The sequence below is a fragment of the Anolis sagrei genome, chromosome 4 (assembly GCF_037176765.1).
Source record: "Anolis sagrei isolate rAnoSag1 chromosome 4, rAnoSag1.mat, whole genome shotgun sequence".
Taxonomy (NCBI): domain Eukaryota; kingdom Metazoa; phylum Chordata; class Lepidosauria; order Squamata; family Dactyloidae; genus Anolis; species Anolis sagrei.
In genome coordinates, this window is record NC_090024.1 from 131,506,421 (window position 1) to 131,529,640 (window position 23,220).

Genomic DNA, 23,220 nt, shown 5'->3' on the forward strand with positions numbered 1-23,220 from the left:
ATGAGTAACACTAATATAACTTTAATTCCAAAAGATGCACGTGATCGGTGGGATCCTAAAAACCAATTCCACTATTAAATAATGTACATTTTTTCCATCGTTTTGACAAACATTTTGACAAAAAATAGTAGTATTCTTGTTGTTCTTATTATTAGTAGTATTCTTGTTATGGTTTTATATTATGTGTTAATGTTTTTAGATGTTTTATGGTGTTTTGGGGCATCGAATCATTGCCATTGTAAAACGCCCTGAGTCGCCTAAGGACTGAGAAGGATGGTATACAAATATAGCAAACAAACAAACAAATAAATAAATAAAAATATACAAAAAATTCTACAAGTTTGACTCCCTGGACATCAAACTGGAGCCAGTGTTGGTACTTTCCCCCTTCTGTGGAATTGGCTTATTTGTGAGTCATTTCAAAATCCATATTTTTGATCCCCAAACCTGCCTTATGCAGAGGTTGAGATTAAACAGGATTTAATCCCGGTCTAAACTGAAGCTTTCATATTTGGGTAAAATTACTCTTTTACCTAACTGTTTTTCTTGTTTCAGATGATACCAATTCTTATAGATTACATTCTATTCAAACAGTGGCAGAAGGAAATTTCTGTATGTTCCTGACAAAGCAAGAAACCAAAAGTTAGCTTCAAGTTCCTACAAAAGCAAAACAAAGAGGCAATTTGGGCTTGGCAGATTTGAAATTATATTTTGCTGGGTTTTTTTGTCTGGTATGGTGGAAAGCTTGGATAACACTGAAAAAAAGGTTTTACAATTAATTGATACTATACAATCATAGAGAGGTTGATTAGATTTTTGTCTTAGGATTATTTTTTTGTTGTGTCAGGAGCCACTTGAGGAACTGCAAGTCGTTTCTGGTGTGAGATAATTGGCCGTCTGCAAGGACGTTGCCCAGGGGACGCCTGGATGATTTTGATGTTTTTATCATCCTTGTGGGTGGCTTCTCTCATGTCTCCGTATGAGGAGCTGGAGCTGATAGAGGGAGCTCATCCGCCTCTTCCCGGATTCGAACCTGCGACCTGTCAGTTTTCAGTCCTGCCAGCACAGGGGTTTAACCCACTGCGCCACCGGGGGCTTGTCTTAGGATAATATTATGCCTCTCGCATCAACCTATTATATTTGCAAACCACTGCATATGGCTAGAGTTACACTTTAAATTGTACCTGTTCTGACTTACATACAAACCTGCAGAACTATCTTGTTCATGTGTGTGTGTGTGTGTGTGTTGCATTTACACCCAGATGTTCAAGAGCATAATTATCTTCTTGAATGATAGAAACATATCAAACATATATTTCCATTTGTTTCTATTCCCTCTACTTTAGACACCATTGCTTCTGGTACTTGGGAGGAAACTAGAATTCCAAGGCGAAGAGGTAGGCTAATCTCTTTAATATATAGATAGCTATTGGAGAAAAAATTGCTTTATGCAAGTTATTTTTTCATCATAATTTTATTTTATGTCTCTATGTTGTCCATTATCCTTTGTTTTAATCTTTATAATTTGGTCCTTCCTCAATTTAAAGCCACTTCCAAAGCATATTTACAAATTCAAAGGTTTTTTAAAAAATTACTTGGCATTCATTTCTATTTTTATTTCTCGTGTCAGGGCAGCCAGTCAATTATATTACATTTCTAACAGAACAAAGCAAACAAACAGAGAAAATACAAAATTTGTGAGTTTGGTAGTTGATTAAATGTCCTTTGACCAGTATCTGGCCACTTGGAGTGCCCCTGGCGTTGCTGCAAGAAGGTCCCCCATTGTGCATGTAGCAGGGCTCAGGCTGCATCGCATGTCGAGGATTCCACCCTGTGGCCCCATTTCTGAAGGCTGGCTCTGCATCCCGTGGTGCCAGAGCGCAGCCTGTTCAGTGCCTTCCAAGTCGCCCAGTCTTCTGTGTGCCCAGGAGGGAGTCTCTCATTTGGTATCAGCCATTGGTTGAGGTTCTGGGTTTGAGCCTGCCACTTTTGGACTCTCGCTTGCTGAGGTGTTCCAGCGAGTGTCTCTGTAGATCTTAGAAAACTATGTCCGGATTTAAGTCGTTGACGTGCTGGCTGATACCCAAACAGGGGATGAGCTGGAGATGTCTCTGCCCTGGTCCCCCCACCACTGGCTGCCACTTCCCGGCGGATGTCAGGCGGTGCGATACCGGTGTAGGGCGCAGACACCCCGTGATAATGCGGGGGCATTCATTTCTATACTGAAAACAATGAAACCGATTGTTGAAGTAATTTGATCTTTTATTGGATCTGTTGCGCAAAGCATTTTTTAGCCAAGTTCCAGGCAAAAGACACACAAACAAGAGGAAAAAGGAATAGAAAAACTTTACGCCTATCAGCAGAGGCATAAACTTGCAATGTTGCATACAAAATCAAACAGTGTAACAAATTTACATAGTCCTTGTAAGCAACACAGAATAAGGCTTCTTCATCTTCATTCAAATGAGAGAGCAAAACATAAACCTTGAGTAAATAGCTATTCCACTCTAACAAAGAGCACAGCAGCATTATAACATATTGCTTCTCCTCAGAGTAGCGTACTGCTTCTCGAAACTGTATTCTAAAATCCATACAGTCATACCCCACTGGTTGTGGCCCAAACTTGCTGGCTGACCTACATTACCAGCTGTACGTAATAATTAACATCATAAGGTTTTTCTTTAACACACACTTGATCCTGCTATGACTTACTAGTAACAGAATCTCCCTTTTCAGTTTTATCTCTAAAGTTTGTATCTTATTTAACAATTTACACTTTTAAAAAATCCCTTTGCTTTTTCCATCTGAAAGCAAAGTCTATACATTGTCCTCGTTTAGGATTTCATTGTATCACATAGCACTGCAGGAACTTGTTTAAATTCCATTCAAAGATTTCCTTCAAATTATTTTACATTTCTGTAAAATTTCCATCCTTAGAAGTAAGTACTTATTTTGGAATTAAATAATGTCAAAAAGAAAGAATAAAGTAAATATAAAGAACTAGCTGTGCCCTGCCACGCGTTGCTGTGGCCTATAGTAAAACTTATCAAAGTTGAGGTAGATATCTGGACTATTATGAAAGAGAGGTCCCTACCTATTCCTTCCCCCTTTTCCTCCCTCTTTCTCTCCTTTCTTCCTTCTCTACCTCTTTCTTTCTTTCACTACTTGGTTTCATCCTTCTCTCTTTCCTTCATTCCCTCCCCCTTTCTTCCTTTGCCTTTCTTCCCTCCCTGTTTGCTTCCTTCTTTCACTTTTTATTTCCTTTTATTTTACCACCATCATAACAATAACAATAATGCAATGCATTGCCTCTGGGACCTGACACCTCTCCCATTCCCCCTAAAAGGGTCTCATAGGAACAATAGCATCATCATAATAATAATAGAAATAACAACCTTTACCCGCCACGTGTTGCTGTGGCCAATCTTCCCTCTTTCTCTCCTTCTTTCCCTCCTTCCTTCCTTCCTTCCCTCCCATCTTTCCTTCTCCTCTTCTTTCTCTATCTCTTTCCTTCCTTCCCCCTTTTTCTTTCTTTTCTGCTGTCTCTCTTTTCTTTCCTTCCATCTTTCCTTTTCTTTCCTTTTCTTCTTCCTTCTTTCTCTAACTTTCCTTCCTTCCCCCTTTTTCTTTACCTCCCTTTCTCTTTCTTCCTTCTTTCCTTCCTTCCTGTCTTTCCTAGATTTTGACAGGGCGGGAAGGGACGGGGTGGGGTTTGGAGGTGGCGTGAAGTAAAAGGAGGTAAGATTGGGGTGGGGGAGTGATGGAGCGTGGGGTTGCGTGTGTGTGTGCAGTGGCGGGGGGAGTGATGGAGCGTGGGGTTGCGTGTGTGTGTGCAGCGGCGGGGGAGTGATGGAGCGTGGGGTTGCGTGTGTGTGTGCAGTGGCGGGGGGAGTGATGGAGCGTGGGGTTGCGTGTGTGTGTGCAGCGGCGGGGGAGTGATGGAGCATGGGGTTGCGTGTGTGTGTGCGGCGGCGGCGGGGGGGGAGTGATGGAGCGTGGGGTTGCGTGTGTGTGTGCGGTGGCGGGGGGAGTGGGGTTGCGTGTGTGCGTGCGGCGGCGGGGGGAGTGATGGAGTGTGGGGTTGTGTGTGTGTGTGCGGCAGGGGGTGTGTGTGTGCGGGAAGCGGCGCGACGGGGCTTGGAGTGAGTTGTTTTTCATTTTGAGTAGATATGTTTGTACCTTGTGGGTTGTGTTATGGGCATGGGAATTTTGGTTAAGTTTCGTTGGGGTTTTTTTGAGTTTTATTCTTTTGCCGTTTTGTGAGTGTGTTGTTGTGTTGTTTTTCATTTTGAGTAGATATGTTTGTACCTTGTGGGTTGTGTTATGGGCATGGGAATTTTGGTTAAGTTTCGTTGGGAGGTTTTTGAGTTTTGTTTCCTCGTTGGATGCCCCTAACAAATTTATATATATAGATATAACTCCCCCCCCCCCCCGCCAAAATGGTAAGTTGCAAATATATACAAACAGTGGAGATAGAACCCCAGACTCCTAAATCAACTAGTGATGAAAAAGAATGTATTTAACTCGGAAGAAGAAAAAGTGTGGCAGAGGGGAAGAATAAATAAAGATATAAAGATTGGTTAGTAAGTAAAAATAATAGGTACCATTCTGAAGTAGTTAACCGATGATCTTATTGAAGAAAAAGGAGATTTACTTTTTTCTGGTTAGTCAATAACAATAATAACAATGGGTTGTTGTAGGTTTTTTCGGGCTATATGGCCATGTTCTAAAGGCATTCTCTCCTGATGTTTCACCTGCATCTATGGCAAGCATCCTCAGAAGTAGTGAGGTCTGTTGGAATTAGGAAAAAGGGTTTATATTTCGTTGGAATGACCAGGATGGGACAAAGGACTCTTGTCTGTTGGAGCTAGGTGTGAATGTTTCAACTGACCACCTTCATTAGCATTTGAAGGCCTGGCTGAGCCTGGGAAAATCTTTTGTTGAGAGGTGTTAAGATGTGCCTGGTTGTTTCCTCTCTGCTGTATTGCTGTTGTAATTTTAGAGTTTTTTAATACTGGTAGCCAGATTTTGTTCATTTTCATGGTCTCTTCCTTTCTGTTGAAATTGTCCACATGCTTGTGGATTTCAATGGCTTCTCTGTGTAGTCTGACATGGTGGTTGTAGGTGTGGTCCAGCATTTCTGTGTTCTCAAATAATATGCCGTGTCCAGGCTGGTTCATCAGGTGCTCTGCTATGGCTGACTTCTCTGTTTGAAGTAGTCTGCAGTGCCTTTCATGTTCCTTGATTCGTGTTTGGGCAATGCTGAGTTTGGTGGTCCCTATGTAAAAATAATAATAATTTAAATAGCAAATAAATAAATAACAAAATAAAATAAAATAAATAAAAACTTAAATAATACACCAGAGATCATGATTGTGGAAAAGAAAAAAGTTTGGATTATTGATGTCGCCATACCAGGTGACTGTTGAATTGACAAAAAACAACAGGAAAAACTCAGCTGTTATCAGGACCTCAAAATCGAACCAGAAAAGACATGTCTTCAGATAATAATAATAATAATAATAATAATAATAATCAACTTTCTTTATATTCTGCCCTTCTCCCCAAGGGGAATCAGAGTGAGTTACAGCATTTACATACAAAGGCAAACACTCAATGCCTTTACAATAATATACAATGAGACACACACAAACACAAACAAAGGCAGAGGCTTCTCCTTTCGTTTCCGGCTTCTGGAGGTGGTGCTCATCTCTGACCCTGGGGAGGTGTTTTCTCCATTTTCGAGGAGCCTGCACTGTCACCTCCTGGTTGTGTGGCTGGCAAGATTGCTTGGAGTGTCTCTTTACCTTTTCCCGCTGAGGCGGTACCTATTTATCTACTCACATTTGCATGTTTTTGAACTGCTAGATTGGAAGGAGCTGGAGATGACAGATGGGAGCTCACTCATCTCACGGATTTGAACTGCCGACCTTGAGGTCAGCAGTTCAACAGCACAAGTGTTTAACCCATTGTGCCATCATGGGTTCTGTATTTCCTTACATTAAAATAGATTAATATGCTGGCAAGATATGTGTTTGACAAGAAGATGGAGCAAGTGGCCTTCTTACCAGCAGGATATTCAGTCTGTTCTGCGTTTTAGTCCAAACCAAGATATGGGACCACTAGCCCTCTCTTTCCTCCCTTATGTCAGCCAAAAGGAGCATGCCATTGACAAGGTGACAAAAGCACAACATAAAACTAGCAGTGCAATTGCAAATAATTAACCTCCTTCTGGTTAATTATTATATTATTATTATTATTTTGAACATTTTTACCCCCGCCCTTCTCAACCCCTAGGAGGACTCAGGGCGGCTTCCAACAATTGGAGGCCGCATCACAGAATACAAAACAGTAGATATAACAATTAAACATGAACATTAATAAATAAAGATTAAAACAGTATACTTACAATCTGTCTAGCTATTGCCAGTCTGGCTATTTAGCTATCCATATACTAATGATTACTCCGCTTAACTTATCCATATCCTCTTCCAAGCCATAGTCAAACATTATCAATTGTCCTTTAACCTGATTGCCCGAAGGCCTGGTCCCACAACCACGTTTTAACCTTTTTTCTGAAGGTGAAGAGGGATGACGATGACCTAATTTCCCCGGGAAGCAAATTCCACAGGCGGGGGGCCACCACCGAGAAGGCCCTGTTCCTCGTTCCTGCCAAACAAGTTTGAGACAAAGGCAGGGCCAAGAGCAGGGCCTCTCCAGAAGATCTTAAGATCCGAGGTGGGACGTAGAAGGAGATACATTCGGAGATATGTTAATTCCATATAATGCTTCAGCACAAATCCAAATCGAATGAAAGCACAGAGGGATTGCATCTTACAGTTTGTGATTTCTATCAATTTTCTTACCGACCTCTTGCAATGTTCTAAAACGACGTGTCTCCCTCTCTTTATTTTCTCATATCTTTTAGAAAACACCATAGAGACAAACGTCACCTTGCAAGATTCTTTTAGGTTTGATGAGAATAATATTCACTTCTTTGGGGATTCCGACACCGTACACAGAAAATCTTTCAAAAGAAGGAGAGAATGATAACCAATTATGAAGAGATATCCACGTCAGGTTTTGATTTGGGAGTTTTGGCTGGTATTTTGGGTTTATGGGGCTCTGCAATTTCTGCATGCAAAAATCCCACCAAGGGATATTTTAATGGCTCTGTTTTTTAAAAAAACTTTTCTATTATTGGAGGTCTGGAGTTGGGTGGGGGCACTTAGTGCCAGTTAGGGCATGGCAGAAGTGGTCTTTATTGAACACTTGTTCTGTTATCCTTTTTGTGTTAGTTCAAGCAGTGAGCTAACACAGAAAGTGATCCAATACAACAGCCAGCAGAGTGATCTTGTTTGGTGCATACTGATCTAGTTGTGTTCAAAATAATAATAGTAACAACAACAACAACTTTATTTTTGTATCCTGCCACCATTTCCCCGAAGGGACTCGGTGTGGCTTATTGTTGTCATTGTTAAAAAATGGCTTTACTCATAATTTGAAGCTCTTCAAAATATTGTTTTCTGGTTATATGCTTATCTTTTTGAACAGTGTACTAGAGCAGGGGTCCTCAAACTAAGGCCTGAGGGCCGGATACGGCCCTCCAAGGTCATTTACCTGGCCCTTGCGCAGGGTCAACCTAAGTCTGAAACGACTTGAAAGCACACAACAACAACAATAATCCTATCTCTCAGTCAAAAGCAGGCCCACACTTCCCACTGAAATACTAATATGTTTATATTTGTTAAAATTGCTCTTCATTTTAACTATTGTATTGTTTTTAAGTGTTTTTTGCACTACAAATAAGATATGTGCAGTGTGCATAGGAATCCATTCACTTTTTTTTCAAATTATAATCCGGCCCTCCAACAGTTTGAGGGACTGTGACCTGGTCCTCTGTTTAAAATGTTTGAAGACCCCTGTACTAGAGCATATTGAAAGCAATCTCTAATCTTTGTGCTACTACAGATCTTGCTGGAGATAGGGGTAAGGAACTGCCTCTTTCCTTTATGCATGGCTTTTGTTTGGAAAGGAAAGCAAGTTCTTTATCATGTCAGAAGCGACTTGAGAAAATGCAAGTTGCTTCTGGTATGAGAGAATTGGCCATCTGCAGAGACGTGGCCAGGGGATGCCCGGATGTGTTCCCATCCTGTGGGAGGCTTCTCTCATATCTCTGCATGAGAAGCTGGAGCTGACAGATAGGAGCTCACCCTGTCACGCAGATTCGAACCGCCGATCTTCAGGTCAGCAGTTCGGCCAGCACAAGGGTTTCGCCCATTGTGCCACTGCGGCTCCTAGGAAAGGAAGTGGATCCCACCTACCCTTTACACTTTAATGGGTAGATTGGTCAATGAACTGGAAATGCATGCTACTGTCAACATACCTTGGCTAAAGCAATAGTGATTAGTTTCCAGTTAGCCGTCATGAGTGGGGATTTTAGTTTGGGTCTTACTGGATGCAGTGCAATACATTACTGATTGCTTTGAGCAGGTTCTCACATTGTGTTCCTCCAGATGTTTTTGACTTTAGCTCCCACAATTCCTAATAGCTAGTAAGCTGGCTGGGAGTTCTAGGAACCCTCCACGCTTAAAACTACGCAAAGAATGCTCTCGCCTACACTTGAGGCCAAAGTAATGTGATGGGAACAGTGAAGTTCAAAACACCCGGAGGAGCACAGTTTGAGAAACACTGGCTTCGAGTAATCATAGCATGGAAAAGTTATGTAACTGGAATGCTGGGATTTGTGATTCTAAATAGTTATTTTTCCAAGTTGTGTTTCGTATTGACTAGATTGAAGGCTTTAGTAACTACTTCTGTGTCCTGTGATGGGAAACCATCTTTTCTCTCGGAGCGACTGAACATTCCTTTCCTCTCGCAATGGCAGAGCTGAAGATACTGAAATGGAGTTCCTGAAGAGGATGGATGAAATTATCTTCATTACTGGAATGAGCAAGAAAACTGACAAAAGTGTGTCTTCTTGTGAATGTGAAGAAATTGTGGAATCTGTCATTGTGCCTTTGTCTCAGCACTGCACAGCTCTGGGGAATTATACTCGGGCTTTTTATTACTTGCTGGAATGTGCATCTGGTTATGTACACCTCTCCAATAACTATATGGTGAGTTGGACAAGTCCATTTTTCTTTAGACTCACAACTGTAATACTACTATTACTACTACTACTACTACTAATAATAATAATAATAATAAATACATCACACAGTCCTAGACGCTTGGGAAGTGTTCAACTTGTGATTTTATGATACAAAATCCAGCATATATATCTCGTTTGCTGTGTCATACTGTGCTTTTGTGTCAGAATAATAATAATAATAATAATAATAATAATAATAATAATAATAATGTGCTGTCACACCCAGACCCTATAAAAATAAAACTAAGATGTGCTTCTCTCTTTGTCTGGGCAGACCGCGGGGGTCTTTCTTTAGAAGCTTGAGATTCCCAGCAACTGAGGCTACTACAGGTTTTGAACACCAAAACAGAATATTTATTTCTCAAAGTCTTTGCAGACTTGGCACAGCTTGTCAAAGTTACAAACAAAACAGTCAATTGGTGAAACCATAGAGATGATCTTTCTTTTTTTTTCCTTCAGTTTTTGAGGTGACTCTTCCCCAAAATGCTAGAAAATATCCTGGGATCCTTTCACCCTAACCCTGAGCTGTTATGGATAGAAAAAAACAGTTTTTTTCCCTATCTATAGCTCAAGGTTAGCTTTGGAGATGTAGTACTGCTCAATAATTTTCAATAACTTTTCTATATCTCAATTGCTATCTATAACTCAATTGCTATCTATAACTCAATTGCTATCTATAACTCAGTTAGACCCAATATTATGCAATCTGCCTCTCTATCTATAGTATCTCAATTAGCTTCTTTATCTATATAACTCCATCAAGACTCAATTAACCCAATTAGCTTCTTTATCTATATCTCAGTCAGGACTCAATCCTCAATTGTACTTACAATGATTTTTTCAGAGCTACCTGTCTAACCAACAGCACATCTGAAGCTTTCTTTCTCTACACTGAAGGAGGCAGGGGAGATTCCAAAATTGAGACCTCAAACCCTAGGAAAAAGGGCGATCTCTAAACCCAAAGAGATACTTTCCTAAATCAATAGCTGCAAAAGGGCCTGCAGGCTGGCTTTGCAGACTCTGATACTGTTTAACTTCCAGGGTGCTTCTGGGTCTGTAGCAGCCCTGGGGAAATGCAAAAGAACACTACCCCATGCAACTAAAAGGTAATGCAAACTATGCTCCTGGAAGACGGAACAAATAATAATAATAATAATAATAATAATAATAATAATAATAATAATTTCTGTATTATTGCAAATAATGCAAAGACTCTGGCACAAGCCAGTCAAGGTGGTCCCAGTAGTGATTGGCATATTGGGTGCAGTATTTAAAGACCTTGGCCTGCACTTAAACACAATCGGTGCCGACAAAATTACCCTCTGTCAGCTGCACAAGCCCACCCTACTCGGATCTTCACACATTATTTGCAGATAAATCACACAGTCCTAGACACTTGGGAAGTGTCCGACATGTGATCCAATACAACAGCCAGCAGAGTGATCTTGTCTGCTGTGGACTCATCTTGTTGTGTTTCAAATAATAATAATAATAATAATAATAATAATAATAATTATTATTATTGTATCCCGCCACCATCTCCCCGAAGGGACTCGGTGTGGCTTACATGGGGACCAAGCCCAACTGTATCCTCATCTTTTTTGGCTGCAAATAAGTTTTATTTTGTTTTTTTTTAAATGATTTTTTAAAAATTCAAATAAACAATTAAAAAGGAAAAAAGGAAGAGAAAGATATAGGATATAGTATGTAGGATATAGTATGTAGGCTATGGAGCCATATTAATTAAATAGTTCTACACATGAGTCTATTGTATCATCAAATACATGGGGGGGGGGAATCATTATACATATTCTGTAGTATAAGGAGGACATGGAGTAAAAGAAAAACAAGTTGCAACTATGACATCTTCTCTAACAAGAGTAACAGATTATCCTTCAAGATCCATGATGATTTCTTATATTATCCCTTCTTTTCTTCTCTTCCAACTCTGTATAGTATTCCTTCTCCTTATTTTATCAATTAACTAACTCAAACTCTGTTTTTTTCTACTCTTGATGGCAGCCCTTATCTTTTTTTTGTTGCTCTTTTGCTGTGAAAGTCTAGATATTGGATCCTGTGTGAGGAGGAAGGTGGGAAATAAATGAATAAATACAGACATCTTTCCATGCAGCATTTGAGACTTAGAACCTTAATGTAAGAAAGACCTAAGTGGCATAAGCAAAGCACTGCTGTTAGTTCAAAGCAGGTTCTTGTACTGTTTTTAGAATGTAGAAGAAACAGAGCTTGGAAAAGTTACTTTGTTCCATCTCCCAGGAGCTTGATTTGCCTTACTTTACAGTTGCTTGAGGTTGTTCCCTCTTGCATTTTCTCCCAGGGCTGCTGCAGCTTTGCAAGAGCCCTGAAAGTTAATACTATCAGAGTCAGCAAAGCCAGTCTGCAGGCCTCCTTTGCAGCTATTGGTTCAGAAAGGTATCTTTTTGGGTCTAGGGACCGCCTTTTCTCCCAGGGAAGAGATCTCCATTTTGGAATCTCCCCTGCCTTTTCAGTTTAGAGGAAAAACTTCAGACGTGCTGATGGTTAGGCAGGTAGCTCTGGGAAAACCATTGCAAAAACTAAATTGAGTTATAGATACGTATTAAGCTATACATTGTAAATTGAGTAAGTTATATTAAGCTATAAATAGTATATTATACATTATATATTGTGTATTGAGCTATATTGAGATATTATAGATAGATAAGCTTAATTGAGAAGATTGAGTTATATAGTAGGCTTGGGTAACCAAGGAAAAATTTGGTTCTAAACTCGTTTTGTTTTTAGGGGGCCCTTGCCTTTCATTTTTTTAAAATAATTCTGAAATTTTCTTTTTAAAAATTTCAAAATATACGAAATTTCGTAAAATTACGAATTGATTTGTTAATGGCGGACGTGATTGCGCAATATGCTAAAAAAACCTCCAAATGGGACAGGGGGAACTTCTGAAGCTTCCCTCTCCCTCTGTTGTTGAGTGTTGGTGTGATAAAACAAACAACAACTATAAAACTTGCACCAAACATGCGAAAATAATTACGAAATAATTACGAAATAAATTGAAAAAATTGTTTCGAATCTAATTTACTCCTCACACTATTCCTGCATGGCTCAATATTGGATCGTAAGCTAATTTAAATATGAATTAATAACGAATTACGAAATTAACGAACGAAACCGCCCAAGCCTATTATATATATAGAGAGAGTCTTCACTGCATTGTCTCCAGAACTAACCTTAAGTTATAGATAGGGAAAAAACTTGCTTTTTTCTAACCACAACGGCTTAGGGTTAGGGTGTAAAGATTCCAGGATCTTATCTGCCATCTGGAGAAAAGGTTACCTCTGTTACTGAAGAAAAGAAAGAATATCTCTGTAGTTTTATCTATTGACTGTTTGTTTGCAACTTTGATGCCAAGTTTTCAAGGACTTTGTACAAATAAATATCCTTTTTTGATGTTTAAAACCAGTAATAGCCTCAGTTGCTGAGTATCTCAAGCTTCTCAATAAAGACACCCACAGTTTGCTCAGACATAGAGAGAAGCACATTGCAGTTATATTTTTTATAGCATCTGGGTGGATGGCACATACTTTTTGGATTGTTTCTCCCAAAATACCCAGCTGTCTTGTTCACTCGCTAGATATGCTGGCTGGAGGATTTGCAGAATTGTAGTTTTAAAAGAAATGCTTCTAAATTCTGTTTCTCTCTTTCATTTCCATATCCTTCAACTGATGAATTTGGCAAAGGGGGGGGGGGGGGACAAGAATAAAATCCAATTAAAAATGGTAATCCAGGATTAACTCTGGATAATTGTATTTTTAGTCTTGGTTTTCCCCTTGCCAGATGAATTTGGACAAATCCCCCTTTCAGTTCTTGAATAGCAGATCATTTATCAAAATTGGTATTGCTGGGAATAAGAATAACAGTTGCCACCAAGAACCTGTTGACTTCATTTGTATTGATTTATTATTTTTGTTCAATGCCATGCTAGAAAAAATGAGTGGCATGGCTGGTTTTATTGGCTTGTCTGTTGCCGTTTTACTTGGGTTTCCGTGGTAAGAACAGACACCATTCATGCCAAGCTGAACCCTGGTTGACGCCTCAACCATGTATTTGATTGAGAACTAAAAACCCCATGGGAAATGGTATTAAACAATTATAGAAAGCTTCTGATCTCCAATCGTCTTTATTTTAGGCGTTTACATATCTGAATACAGCTGAGAGCTTGCTGAAATTGTCGGAATTCCAAGAGAACGGCGTCGATCCGTTTGAAGAGTCAGTTTTGTGTTACCTGAAGGGAGAGGTAATAAAACCTGTTGCTGCACTGTACATGGTAATCTATGTATACACCGCTAACCTCTATTCATACATGCCCACAATAATATTGAATAGTCGAGTATTTTGTCCACTTGCACAGTATAGCACAGATTAAGGTATATGAGGGTCATACTGAACGTAATGCCTATCATTACGTCTTTATTAACAACATGAGATAGGCTTGGTTGATAAAATTTTTTGTTCAAATCTCATTTCGGATCTAGGGGGTGCTGTTGGGTTTGATTCTAAAGTCAATTCCGATTTTCACAGAAAAAAAAGTTCAAAACTTTTTGAAACTTCTGAATCTTTTTGTTAACTGTTTTAAAGTACTATTTCCTGTTTCATTGGGTGGTTTTTACTTTGAAAGTAGATGTTTTACTTCAGAAGCGGGGGAAAGCAAGTGGAGGAAATTCCTTCCTTCTCTGGTTTAAAACTGGCTTCTCTGGCTTTAAAACTGGCTTCTCTGGCTTGAGCAGAGGCCAGGAAATTCCTTCCTTCTCTAGTTTAAAATTGGCTTCTCTGACTTGAGTCGAGGCTAGGGACCAGAAGCGGAGAAAAGCTGAATCATTTTCGACTCACTTCATGAGTCGTAACAAAAATGGCGAAAAAAGCTTCGGAAGCGCAAAATCACTTCAAAAAGGTAATTTTTCTGACTTTATTCCTAATTGCGAAGATTCTGACGGTACCTAACAATGCCTAACATGAGACATATGCAACTATATACATGTCTAAAGTAACTCTACTGCATTTGATCCACCTGTTGATAACTTCTTAAAATGTCTGGGGTGATGAAATCTTTTGGATAGTTTTTGCTGATCTGGCAAACACACTTGACAAATATGGGCTAGGCAAAACTATAGTTTGATAGATCTGTAATTGATTAAGTGAATGTATCCAGAGGGTGCTCACCAATGCTTCATCCTGGAAAGAAGTGACAAGTCAATTATATGAGTCTACATCCTTGAAGTGACTGGACTGACCTTGAAGGAGCTGGGGGTGGTGACGGCCGACAAGGAGCTCTGGCATGGGCTGGTCCATGAGGTCATGAAGAGTCGGAGACGAGTGAACGAATGAACAACAACAACACTGCCATATAATCCAGTTCAAAGCAGATAATCTGGATTTTATATGGCAGTGTAAAATGGACCTCAGACACCTTCTTCAGACTTTTACAATTTAATGATGATATTATTTTGTCTTCCTTATTTACCATCAAAAATGACATCTGGAAAAACCAATGACATAAGTATTGTCTTTTTTGGCACCAGGGACTTAGCATATGTCCGCTTTGCTGCCACATATATGGTGTTGTCTTGTGATCATTGTTGGCTGTTGGAGAAAAGGCAGGTAGAGACTATTGGAGATGCAGCCAGAGTGACTTGAGGAGACAGCAAGAGGAGGGAGGGAGGGAGAGATCTAAGTATCCCATTCTTTCCGACCCAGAACAGATACAGACAGACATGCAATTCAGTTTGCAGTCTCTATTAGTCTTCAATGAAATTAGGGGAGGGGGTTATTTCCAGGTCACTGTCTACTTTTGAGAGCATCTCATGCCCCTTCAGAGTGGCTATCTGGCATTTGCTTGATGTAGACATTAATGTCAGTAAGGGGCCTTCCACACAGCCACATAACGCAGAAAATCAAGGCAGAACTGGGTTATCTGAGTCCACACTGCCATATATTCCAGTTCAAAGCAGAAAATGTGAGATTTTATTCAGCTTTGTGGAAGGAGCCTATGAAGCCTATGAAGACAAAAGAGGTTATGAGCAGTCAGCTTAAAAGCAAGAACATAAAGAATGAGAGATTCTTTGCATAGTATCGAAAATTTCAAAAGCACCACATGACAACAGCTGCTAGATTACTTTATGCACAGAAATGGAAAAGTGATCGGTTTCCCACTAAGAGGAATGATTGTTGAGTTAGCAAAAATGGCAAAACTTTCTATTTTGGTGAAAGAGAAATCTATAAAATTGTTTATGTAAGACTGGAACACGCTAATGAATTATTGGGAGGAAAATAATGTTGGCTTAATGACTATTGACTGTATTAATCAGTATGGATCAAATATATAGATAAACGTGTAACTGGTTGACAAGATAGAGAGAAGTGGAATTTTAGGATCAAGTTATAACTGCCGAAAGGATAGTTGGAAAGAAACATTTTTATTCTTAATTAGTTTAATGGTAGGTGAGGGAAACATCACACATAATTTTGGTATTATGTATTTTGTATGTAATATGTAATACATCGTTTGTGTTTGCTTTGTCTGTGTGTACACACACACACACACAGTAGCATTGTAAATGCTTCTGGAGAAACATTTATGTAAAGCCATATGTTGGTTACACTGGTAGGTGATTATTTCTATCTGCCTTAGATACAATGGGTAGTTGTTATGTCCAGCCCGACACAATATCTGCTGTACTAGAAAAATGGGGTTTGGTGTCAGACAGATTCTCTTTGGCTTTTTCCAGCAGAGGACACTAAAAATATTCAAATATAAATACGTTTAAGAAAAAGTCTTCACCATAACTGTGTTATTACATCTCTTATGTTTTACAGGTCTCTTACAATATGGGTCAAATTACTTTGGCAAAAAAATTACTGAAGAAGGCTTTGAGTTTATTGAAGAAGGGTTTCCCAATTACTATTGTGGGAGCGTTTTTCATGTCTATGTTGGAAACTTCCAGGCATTTGTCTCATCAGAAGCAGCAGACCTTTTGGCAATTATCCAGTGGGTAAGATGACAACAAATCCGCGGGACGGGGGTGAGCTCCCGCTGTTAGGTCCAGCTTCTGCCAACCTTGCAGTTCAAAAACTTGCAAATGTGAGTACATCAATAGGTATCACTTCAGCGGGAAGGTAAAGATGCTCCATGCAGTCATGCAGGCCACATGACCTTGGAGGTGTCTATCGACAATGGCGACGCTTCAGCTTAGAAACAGAGATGAGCACTACTCCCCAGAGTCGGACATGACTAGAATTAATTTCAAGGGGAAACCTTTATCTTTACTTTACCTTTAAGATTCCAACAAACTCTGTAGAAGATGTCTATGCATGGCTAGTGATCATGCTACTTCTGTAATATGGGAGCTATAATGGCTCCGGCCCAGCTTATCTATTTGAATGCATCTCTCCCTATGAACCCACCCTATGACTTGAGATCGTCAGAGGAGGCCCTTCTCTCGATCCCGTCTGCTTCACAAGCACGTCTGGCGAGGACGAGAGATAGAGCCTTCTCTGTGGTGACCCCTCGGCTATGGAACTCCCTACATAGGGATATTAGATTGGCCCCCTCCCTCCTGACCTTCCAAAAAAAAAACCCTGAAAGCGTGGCTTTTCGTACAAGCCTTTGGAACTTCAGTATAACTTAGACAAACTTGAATCAGAAAATGACCTAGGGACAGCTATGACGATGGAACGGATGAAGACTGAATATGAAGACGTAGTTTTAAAAATTTGTATTGCTCGCTAAACAACAGCGTTTTAAATACTTGTGATGTTTTTATTTTTTAAATTAATGTATGTATTTTATATATGGCATCGAATTGTGCCGACTGTTCGCCATCCTGAGTCGCCCTTGGGCTGATATGAGCGTGGTAGAAATAGTGTAAATAAATAAATACCCGTATATTCCGGCATATAAGACGACCCCCAACTTTTCCAGTTAAAATATAGAGTTTGGGATATACTCACTGTATAAGACTACCCCTCTTCCAAAGCACACTAAATAAAATTTTTAAAAGCATCAGATTTTATTTCAATATGGTAATTTTCCTATTACTGTACCTCCTTCTCTGCCTCTCAGATCTCGCACATGCACACCTGCACCACTTCACTGCAGTCTTCAGGAGCGAGATCTGAGCGGCAGAGGAGGAGGTACGGTAATAGAATACAAGGGCGGGCCAGACAAGTAAAAGAGGTGTGTTTGTCTGGGCCCAGAGCCACTCTATCTCTTTTTCCCATACCCTGGGTGCCCCGGATGCCTGCAGCTTGCTCTGCCCTTCACTTACACCTTCCTGGTGAGGTGCCCCTTCACCTCATCAACGGGGCCGCATTAAGTCCATGAATCCTGATGAATGGATTTTTTTCTACCATATTTCTACAGCGTCACCCTTAATGCTTTCATACAGTCGCTGCATACGGCAGTCACGTGGCCACTGCCATTTTTGAGCTCTCCCTACCATATGTGGCAACCGCAGATTCTCCAATCCGGATTGGAAGTTTCACAACCCGCTCTATAAGACGACTCCTGGCGTATAAGACTATTCCCGCATATAAGATGACTCTCATGCATAAGCTACTCCAGCATATAAGACGACTCCCACGTATAAGATGACCCCTGACTTTTGAGAAGATTTTCTTGAGTTATTTACCGTATATATGCCAGAAAATACGGTAAATAAATCATCCCACAGAGCTAAAATACTATGTCCTGTACAGTTTCTCCTGCTTTGAGTGAGCAGATGCAGCTGCCATAGCAGCTGAAGTTACATTTGACTTGGAACTAGTGTTGTCAGCTATAACTTTGCCACCCATAACTCGGGATAAAAGTAAGCAGCAGATTCTTACATTACAAATGGGACTGCCCAGTTCTCCACACTGTGGGCATTATACTCTCCAGTTATCAAGAAAACTTTCAATTGGAGGACTTACTCCTCATTTTGGTTAATCTTTCAAAGCATGGTGTGCCGTCCTACTCCTTTTTGATAAGAGTTTTCATCTGATGATACTCCCTGACAAAAATTGCTACTGTTCTCTTCTCCACATACTCCTAATCTCCTGTGATGGTGATTAACCCTTGTGCTTAGGTATGTGGCTACCTGCTTTCAGCACACGATTACATACAGCTTCACCAATAGTTATTTAGAAAAGCTGTCAAATACCCAACCTACTTTTTAAAATGTCCACTTGGTTTATACCAAGTTTGTGTAGGTATATTTTAGAATGCACTATGTTTTTTTTCCTACATACTCAAATGTGTATTCCAAAGAGGGCCGCTATAAACTTGAATGACCATAAGTCTCTGTAGTCCTCCTGTTTTGATTCATTGAGGTGATCTGATAAGGAATGGGATACTGTTCCTCTACACTGTTACTGCATCTTTTGCAGAAAGCAGAAGAGATTAGCTGTTCTCCATCTGCAAGGACACTGCCTTTCCCTGTTGTGGCAGCTTTTCAGCCTGGATCTTGCCCGAAGCAGCAAGAAGTTCTCTCGCCTTGCAGCTCTCATGAAGGTGAACTGTGCAGAAGAGTCACATGATGATTCCCAGGTAAATGCCTCTTGGTATTATCTCTCCTATCTGCTGCTACACTCTTATCTTCTCAAATAAAAGAGCATCCAATTCTTCTTTCCAATTGCTACTATCCATTAATCTAACGCCTGGTCCCAAAGCCAAGTCTTCAGTTTTCTCCTAAAGGGCAGGAGGGAGGTGACCAACTTGATGCCCCTGGGGAGAGAGTTCCATAGATGGGGGGCCACTGCTGAGAAGGCCCTGTCTCTCGTCCCCACCAACCGCGTCTGTGACTGTGGTGGGATCGAGAGCAAAGTCTTTCCTGAAGATCTTAAACTTCATGGTAGTTCGTAGCAGGAGATACGTTCAGAAAGTAGTCTGGGCCAGAACCGTTTAAGGCTTTAAAGGTTAAAACCAGCACTTTGAATTGTGCTCGGAAGCTGATCGGCAACCAGTGGAAATGGCGTAACAGAAGAGTTGTATGCTCCCTGTATGCCGCTCCGGTGAGCAACCTGTCTACTGACCACTGGACTAGTTGAAGCTTCTGGGCAGTCTTCAAAGGCAGTCCCATGTAGAGAGCATTGCAGTAATCTATTCTGGATGTAACAAGAGCGTGGACCACCGTGGCCAAGTCACTACAAATAAGATGCGTGCAGAAATTCATTTTTTTCCAAACGATAGTCTGGTCTCCCATCAGTCTGAAGGACTGTGAACCAGCCCACGGCTTAAAAAGTTTGAGGACCCCTGCACTAAGGCAATCCTACCATGGGGGTTTCTGGGGTGGAGAGTTTTTAACTTACTCAGCATCACCCAGTGAGTTTTTACGGCCTAAACAGATGATGGGATTACAGTAGAGTCTTGATTGTCAAACATAAAGAGGCAGGCAGAACGTTAAATAAGCAAAAATGTTGGATAAGGATGAGGGATTAAGTTGAAGCCTATTAAACGCCAAATTACGTTATGATTTTACAAATTAAGTACCAAAACATCATGTTTTACGACAAATCGACAGAAAAAGCATTTCAATACATGGTAATGTTATGTAGTAATTACTGTATTTACAAATCTAGCAACAAAAGATCACAATATATTGAAACAGTTGTGGATCTGGGTGGATAATACAGAGAGTTGGATGAGTGAAGGTTGGATAAGTGAGACTCTACTGTAACTTGTTTTCTCGTTTGTATGTCATAGATAATATCGTCCTATATGGAATTCTCACTTTGCTGTCAGTTGTTGGGCTACCAGCATGACTGGATGAAATATGAGTTAATGGCCATCAGACGTAGTTCACATCTTCGGGTTGTTGGAGAAGGGCTATTAATAATAACTAAGCTGGCATCATCACTGGCCTACATGAAGCTTTGCTTGGGAAACCTGCCCCTAGCCATCCAACTAGGTAGGTCAGTCTGATAGTTTCCTGTTTCTAGTTGTAGTGAGTTTTGCGATTATATCTGTGTGCAAAGGATCTCTCAGAAGTCTCTGCACTATCTATAAACAGAGAATATTAAATTTTAAATGTACATTCTATGGCTATTGTATTTTAATCTTTGGTTAATATATTTTAATATACCTAGGTATTTATATAAATGTGTTTTAATATATGTATTTTATGATTGTGTATTTTAACTGTGTTGGGCCCCACCTCGAGTTGTGAGGAGAGGTGGGTAACAATATTATTATTATTATTATTATTATTATTATTATTATTATTACTACTACTACTACTACTATCTGTACCCAGCCACGCGTGGCTGTGACCCATTGTGGAGAAATGGGAAAGAAAGAAAAGAGGAAGAGCTGGTTTCTAAGCTATCAATATACAACTGAAGTGGCAAAGTATCAACCTAATACAGGCCCATTTCAGTCTCCTCAAGGCCAAAGGGTTATATGGATGTGGGGAAGGGCCCTGGTTTACCTGAGTCCACATTGCCATATAACCCAGTTCAAAGATATTATGTAGGTACAGAGGTGGCCCTAGGTAATTTTCAATGGTAAGCAAACAGTATTTTGGCATCCCCCCAACCAATCACTGATATATATTTTCTGTTCGTCGTGGGAGTTCTGTGTGCCATATTTGGTTCAATTCCATCATTGGTGGAGTTCAGAATGCTCTTTGTAGGTGAACTATACATCCCAGTAACTACAACTTGCATATGTCAAGGTCTATTTTCCCCCAAGAGCGCCTCAAGAGCGCCCCTGGGCAAAATCAACTATACTGCAAATGCTTACTTTGCGTAATGGGTTGAGCTGCCCCTGTGTAGGTATTGTTGTTGTTGTTGTTGTTGTTGTTATAGACATATAGATATTATTATAGGCATATAGATATTATTATTATTATTATTATTATTATTATTATAGACACAAATATAATTATTAAAGATATAGGTATTATTATGCCGTCATGCCAGCCACATGACCTTGGCGGTGTCTATGGACAACGGTGGCTTTTTGCCTTAGAAATGGAGATGAGCACCACACCCCAGAGTCGGACACGACTGGACTTAAATGTCAGGGGAAAACCTTTACTTTAATCTATAGGTATTATTATTATAGATGTTATTTATTTATTTATTTATTTAATATCAAAACATTGCATAAATTAGTATAAAACTGATAAAAAATAGAAGGAGCACAGGGCTAAATATCTTTCGAGCAAAAACGAGCAACAGATTTATGGATATTATTACAGACCTATAGATATTATTATAAACATATAGATATTATTATTATTATTATATAGCTATTATTATTATAGATGTATACATATTAGTATATAGTATATTAGTATATGTATATAGATATTATTATTATAAACATAGATATTATAGGCATATAGACATTATTATTACAGACATACAGATATTATTATAGACCTGTAGATATTACTGTTATAGACATATAGATATCATAGTCATATATATATATTATAGACTTATAGATATTATTATGATAGAAAATGGATGGCCATCTTTCAGGAGTGTTTTGATTGTGCCTTCCTGGACAGCCTTTCCTAACTTCCAGAATGTGCATTTTTGTCCTTTCTTTGGATACTGGACTTCATTTCCCAGAATTCCTTCCCATAACTCAGTATGGGTGAGCTTTCTGGGCACACACACATACAGAATCCTTCTCGTGTGAGTTCCCAGCAAAGGCACCTCCATGCTGCCAACAGTGGGAAAGGAAAGGAAAGGAAAGGGAGGGGGTGGATCTGGGGGGGGGTACCCCCTCTCTCCCCCCCCCTCCTTCCCTCCCTCTCTTTCTGAATCTTTTGGGAAGAGAGAGGTAGGGGATAGCAAGAAGGATATACCGCCACCTTTCCCTCCCTCTCTCAAGTCGCTTCTCTCTCAGCTGTTGGTCTTTTCCCCCTCATGCAGGAGGGAGGGGAGGGGGGTGTTCTTTTAATGCATGCTCTGTATAGTCATTTACGTTTGTGGGAGTTTAAGTTCTTTCCGTTTTTTTTGTTTGTTTTTTTGAGCGAAGGACATACAATGCTTTAGTTGGTGTCTTGTGTCCAAATTTGGTGTCAATTTGTCCGGTGGTTTTTGAGTTCTGTCAATCCCACAAACAAACATTACATTTTTATTTATATAGATTATTATTATCATCATTATTTTGCAGGTTCTCGGGCCCATGAGTTATGTGAGCAGCTGAAGAAACCTAAGCTTGGCTATGTTGTTCTCTTAGACCTCTTCAGTGCTCTTTTTTTCAGTACCAGGTATTCTTTCTTGTTTTGCTAAAAACGGTGTTTTTCACCTTTTTTTTTTCCTTGTATGGAATGTTTTCCACAGCGACACTTTTTGCCTCTGCAATGAAACACTTTGTGGCTGTTTGAAGGTAGACTATTGGCTATCCCTCCCAATTTGGTGTCGTCTGCAAACTTGATGATCAGGGCTAGAAGGCATGATCATCAAGTTTGCAGACGACACCAAATTGGGAGGGATAGCCAATAGTCCAGAGGACAGGAGCAGAATTCAAAACGATCTTGACAGATTAGAGAGATGGGCCAAAACTAACAAAATGAAGTTCAACAGAAACAAATGCAAGATACTCCACTTTGGCAGAAAAAATGAAATGCAAAGATACAGAATGGGTGACGCCTGGCTCGAGAGCAGTACGTGTGAAAAAGATCTTGGAGTCCTCGTGGACAACAAGTTAAACATGAGCCAACAATGTGATGTGGCGGCAAAAAAAGCCAGTGGGATTTTGGCCTGCATCAATAGGAGCATAGTGTCTAGATCTAAGGAAGTAATGCTACCCCTCTATTCTGCTTTGGTTAGACCACATCTGGAATATTGTGTCCAATTCTGGGCACCACAATTCAAGAGAGATATTGACAAGCTGGAATGTGTCCAGAGGGCGACTAAAATGATCAAGGGTCTGGAGAACAAGCCCTATGAGGAGCGGCTTAGGGAACTAGGCATGTTTAGCCTGAAGAAGAGAAGGCTGAGAGGAGATATGATAGCCATGTATAAATATGTGAGAGGAAGCCACAGGGAGGAGGGAGCAAGCTTGTTTTCTGCTT

General features: G+C 40.1%; 1 protein-coding gene across 1 annotated transcript in view; it reads left to right on the plus strand.

Moving 5' to 3' along the window:
- Positions 1–23,220, plus strand: part of ADCY10 (adenylate cyclase 10) — an 85,005-nt gene that overhangs the window by 45,118 nt on the left and 16,667 nt on the right. The window contains exons 22-29 of the mRNA XM_067467684.1: positions 1,347–1,397; positions 6,929–6,971; positions 8,888–9,119; positions 13,341–13,448; positions 16,025–16,200; positions 18,575–18,734; positions 19,890–20,094; positions 22,317–22,413. Coding sequence (XP_067323785.1) covers positions 1,347–1,397; positions 6,929–6,971; positions 8,888–9,119; positions 13,341–13,448; positions 16,025–16,200; positions 18,575–18,734; positions 19,890–20,094; positions 22,317–22,413 — 1,072 coding nt within the window. The remainder of the gene's footprint in view (positions 1–1,346; positions 1,398–6,928; positions 6,972–8,887; positions 9,120–13,340; positions 13,449–16,024; positions 16,201–18,574; positions 18,735–19,889; positions 20,095–22,316; positions 22,414–23,220) is intronic.